This window comes from Plectropomus leopardus, unplaced genomic scaffold, assembly GCF_008729295.1.
Source record: "Plectropomus leopardus isolate mb unplaced genomic scaffold, YSFRI_Pleo_2.0 unplaced_scaffold24333, whole genome shotgun sequence".
Taxonomy (NCBI): Eukaryota; Metazoa; Chordata; class Actinopteri; order Perciformes; family Serranidae; genus Plectropomus; species Plectropomus leopardus.
Window position 1 is genome coordinate 1 of NW_024626417.1, and position 4,938 is coordinate 4,938.

At 44.2% G+C, this 4,938-nt stretch overlaps 1 protein-coding gene across 1 annotated transcript; it reads right to left on the reverse strand.

Annotated features, from left to right (window-relative positions):
* Positions 1 to 1,146: 1,146 nt before the first annotated feature.
* On the reverse strand, positions 1,147 to 4,931 carry LOC121966397 (zinc finger protein OZF-like). Its single transcript, XM_042516499.1, has 4 exons — positions 4,794 to 4,931; positions 4,635 to 4,693; positions 4,472 to 4,544; positions 1,147 to 2,635 (listed from the first exon to the last, which is right to left on the reverse strand). The coding sequence occupies exons 1-4, from the start codon at positions 4,927 to 4,929 to the stop codon at positions 1,605 to 1,607; spliced, it is 1,299 nt and encodes a 432-aa protein (XP_042372433.1). The 5' UTR covers positions 4,930 to 4,931; the 3' UTR covers positions 1,147 to 1,604.
* Between the last annotated feature and the right edge of the window lie 7 nt (positions 4,932 to 4,938).

Below are 4,938 nucleotides of genomic sequence, written 5' to 3' on the forward strand. Positions count from 1 at the left end.
GTCAAACTTCTTCTTCTTCTTTTAGTGGCGGGAGGAAACTAACGGTCAAGGCGCTTTACCGCCACCTGTAGGAGAGCGTAACATAGCTCCACCGGGAGCGGGAAAAAGGAAAAGGCTGAATTAAAAATTAAAAACAAACAAATCAACTATTTCCACTAACCCTTTGAAACCTGAGCGAACTGCCTTGATTTATTTCACAATCATGGGAAGAAGGGAATATGCACCTTAACAAATGGCCCAAAAATGGTGGGATATTAGTAAAACGTTTAAAGAAAATTACCCTAAATTTAAAAAAGAAAAAGAAAAGATAAAAAAATAAATGTAAAATTAAGAGAAAATAACAAACAAAGTGCTGAAAATTACATTTTTATTTTAACATTTTTTTCTGTAGCATAATTTTAATTATAAAATTATGAATATTATTTTTTGTCACCTTTAACTTACTTCTTGCAGGACGTTTTTGCTTAATTGACATTCTTAAACCGAACCCATTTGATCAGTTTCAAAGATTAAAATGAGATGATGTCAGTTAAGCTTTTAAAAACTTTATTATAAGTTTAAAAAGTAATATCCTATTTCATTAAATCTTTAATGAATCGAACTGTATTTTAATTAGGAGCAATTTTAGGAGCGGTTAAATTTCAAATCTGAGCTTTTTTTTTTTTTCCTTTAGTGGTATTTTTGTGTATAAACACTGTATTTCTTGTTCACATGCCTTTATACTAGTTATATATATATATTTATAGTCATATATTATTCTGTGCTGTAAAGATATGATGTATAATGCTCTACATTGACTACACTTGTATTTTACACACATTTTTTAATGTATTTGAACACAATAAAAACTGGTGTTTTAAAGTTTTTGTGTATAAAATGTATTAACTTTCTTAACAGAATTTATCAGGTCAAATATTTAACAAAATAAAGTTAAAATAACTTATTTATTGTGTGTATTCTGGATTAAATCATCATGTAAGAAGGGTCTAAAGGCTCAGTGACAGACTGATATGCTCCTTCTGTTTGAGTTTATAGATTTTATTATTTTCCAACAAATGAAAAACAGAATTTATGAAGTTATAAAAAGAAACAATGTGCATATGTACCATGGATGTATTGATATGTACACATTTACAGATTGTTTCAACAACAAAACTGAGATTCAGGGTTTCAACCAATCAGAATGCAGCATTTCAGTGGGCGGGGCTTACATTAGGTGATGTTATTGTACCTGCCCCCCCCCCCAAAAAACATAAATATAAAAATAAAATAAAATTGATTTTAGAAAAGAAGTATGAAAAGGTCAAAGGTAACAGGAGCCAAGTGAAATACAAATCCCAGAAAGCGCTGCTCTGAGTTCAGCACCAATCAGGTAACTGGTCAAAAGTAAACTTTAAGTACTACCTGAACCAGAGGCCCCGCCCACATTAACAAACTCTGACTGGTCGAACAGACCTACTTCCTGTCCAGCTAAACATTAAAAATGTTTTTGTCTCTCTGATCCAAACTCTACTGTAAACGAAATTTTATTTGTCTGATCATACACGAGGTCACACTCATGCGCCGTCGCACACCTTCAAGTCAGCAGGTGTTGGTATCTCTCTTCACTTGTCGCAGACAAACTGCTTACCTGCGGCATGGATCAGCTTCTTGTGCGTCCTCAGGTGGTTGTCCTGCCTGAAGGTTTTGCCACAGATGTCGCAGGAGTACGGCTTCTCTCCGGTGTGGACTCGCAGGTGCATCTTCAGGCCATTGGGGTTGTTGAACCGTTTGCCACAGATGTCACAGGCATGCGGTTTCTCTCCGGTGTGGCTGCGCACATGCAGCTTCAGGCTGTTGGCCGTGTTGCACTTGTAGCCGCAGATGTCACAGCCGTACGGCTTCTCTCCGGTGTGGATACGCAGGTGCATCGCCAGGCTGCTAGCAAATTGGAACTTCTTGTCGCAGAAACTGCAGACATGCGGCTGCTCGTTGGAGTGCCTGTGGCGGTGTGTGATTAGAGTGCTCCGCAGCCTGAATGACTTGCCACACTCCTGGCAGCTGAATGGACACTCACCGGTGTGGATCCTCTGATGGTTCTTGAGGTTGACAGGGTGGCGGAAGGTTTTGGGGCATTGCTCGCACTTTAAGGGTCTCTGCCCGGCATGAATGAGCTCGTGAGTTTTGAGAGCTGTGGTGCGGGTGAAGCCTTTTCCACAGACGCCACAGACGAAGGTCTTGTCGCCGGTGTGGGTTAGGGCGTGGCGGTGCAGATTGTGCAGCACATTGAAGCGCCGGCCACAGAACTCGCACCCATAGGGTTTCTCTCCCGTGTGGATGATGGAGTGCGTCTTCATCGTCGTGTGGTCGGAGAAACACTTGCCGCAGGTTGGACACTTGTATGGCTTCTCCCCGGTGTGCGTCCTCATGTGCTTCGTCAGGCTCTGCCGCTGGCGAAAATCTCGTCCGCAGACGCTGCAGGAGAACGGCTTCTCACCCGAGTGGATGAGGTAGTGAGACTTCAGGCTGCTCTGAGACGTGAAGGATTTACCGCACGCCGTGCACACGAAGTATTTCAAGGTGACATTCTGTTGAATAAACTTTGGCTGCTCCTGGAGGTCTGAGCTCATCAGCTGGGAAGCTTCAAATCGAGCTCCTGGAGGACAAACACAAACAGTTAGAAATGTAATCAACAAAAAATAATCTGCAACTTCCATCCATCCATTGTGGTCCACTAAACCAGGGGCAGGGCAGCAGGCGGAGCAAAGCAATGCAGATGTCCTTCTCCCCAGCATTACTCTCCAGCGCCTCCTGGGGGACCCCGAGGCGTTCCCAGACCAGGCGAGATATGTAATACCCCCTGGTGTTCTGGATCGGCCCCAGAGCCTCCGACATGCAGGGTAAACTCCTTGCAGGAGACCCCCAGGAGGACCCTGATCGGACGTTGAACCACCTCACCTGGCCCCTTTCGACGGGATGGAGCAGTGGCTCTACTTCTGAGCTGCCTTCAGATGTCTGAGCCCCTCCTCCTCTCTTTAAGGCTGAGCCCAGACAACTTCATTTCGGCTGCTTGTACCTGCGATTTTATTCTTTCGGTCACTACCCAGAGCTCATGACCATAGGTGAAGGTCAGAAATAAGATGGACAAGTAAATCGAAAGCTTTGCTTTCCAACTCAGCTCCTTATTCAACAGTCCAACACAACTCCTGCATCACTGCAGATGCAGCACCAAACTGACTGTCCATCTTACACTCCATTCTAATATTTGAGTAATTTTTCAAGCAAAATCCAAAAGGATTCTCCCAGACGCCTCCCGTTACAGGTTTTCTGGGCATGTCCATCTGGTAGTTTGCCCCGGGGCAGAACCAGAACATATTGGAAGGATTATTTATCTCAACTGGTCTGGGAGCACCTCGGGGTCCAACAGGAGGAGCTGGAAAGTGCTGCGAGGGAGAGGGACGTCTGGAGTATTTTGCTGAGCCTGCTGCTGTCTAGACCCAGAGGGTGAAAGAAACTGGATGAATGGATGGATGGATTAGTGTTAGGGCTAACGAGCTACCCATTGTACATGTGAGTCCCGTGTGGACATCTTACAGTCCAGGATGAAACCCTGATTCTTAATCTGAGAGGAAAGAAGAACTGTGGGATCCTCAAGAGTCGGCTAAAACCCATATTTAATAAAAGCAGATTTAAGATCTATGAGGAGAACCTCAGTTTTATCATTAAGTTTGATAAAGTTGTACGAAAATTAGACCTAACATCCAATAAGCAGTACGAGAGGGGAGTGGGCAGAAGAGTGGAAGTAGGCTTAGTATATAGAGTCGTGTTTCATCTGCACAGAGGTGGATTTGAATGTTGAATTTCCTTAAAATCTGGCCAAGAGACGAAAGATAAAAGGATTATCAATTAAACATTCAATTTCACCTCAACGCATATGACACCCTGCTCTCTCCATACACACAATGTACTTCTAAGGGGCCAAAAATGGATCCCTGAGGAACACCCTCAGTGAAGGAAAAAGACTGATCTCAAATTTTTGAGTTGCATAAACTGAGTGCAGCCCGAGGGATAAAATCATCTGAACCAGGCCAGAGAGCGGCCAATGAATCCAATGGAAGATCATCTCTGTGGGAAAATGTTAAGTGAGGACGTTTCAGAGATCAAGGACGATACAAGAACTCTCCAAAACTAAAGAGACGTTCAAGCCTTCAGCAAACACAAGATTTGCAGAGCGTACTCCGGGCACAGATGGAGCAGCAGAGCCTGCGGCGCAGTCAAAGAAGTGAAACTAAATCCATCATTAAAATTAATCATTCAGCATATGGAGACATTTAATCTGAACAACTGCGACAACAACTAAAAAACCTGATTCCCTTAATCCATAAACATCTCTTTATGGCTTAAATCCAACTTTAACCAAAATAGTATGCATACTGATCAGATCTGACAGTAATTGATCAGATCTGACAGGTATTATATATCAGGTGCTCACTCTCAACGATGGCTCTCAGGTCAATGTCATCGTGCTCTTCTTTAAAGGTGACCACCTCGTCCTCAGGTTCAAACTGTGGGGACACCAACACCAGACATCAGGTCAGTGAACGCATCACTGAAGAGCAGGTGAGTCAGCAGGTGAGCCAGAGCTGCAGTCTTACCTGAGTGGATCTGTGTGTGTTGGAGCTCTCCTGTCGGGCTCCGTACGAGTGTTCGGACTCTGTGACGGACAAACCACACCCCAGGTTATATGACATCATCACCTGATGGATGCTCTGATTGGTGTGTTTGACTGGTTGGGGCGGGGCCTGCATACATACCAACAGGTGAGTTTTTGAGGATGTGGAGGACGCTGACCTGCGGTCTCCTGCCGCCCCTGCCAGACTCCACCAGCAGCTGAGCTTCATCCACGATGTTTATGATCTTCCCCAGAGCCTCGTTTCCCAGAGTCTCCATGACGACCGC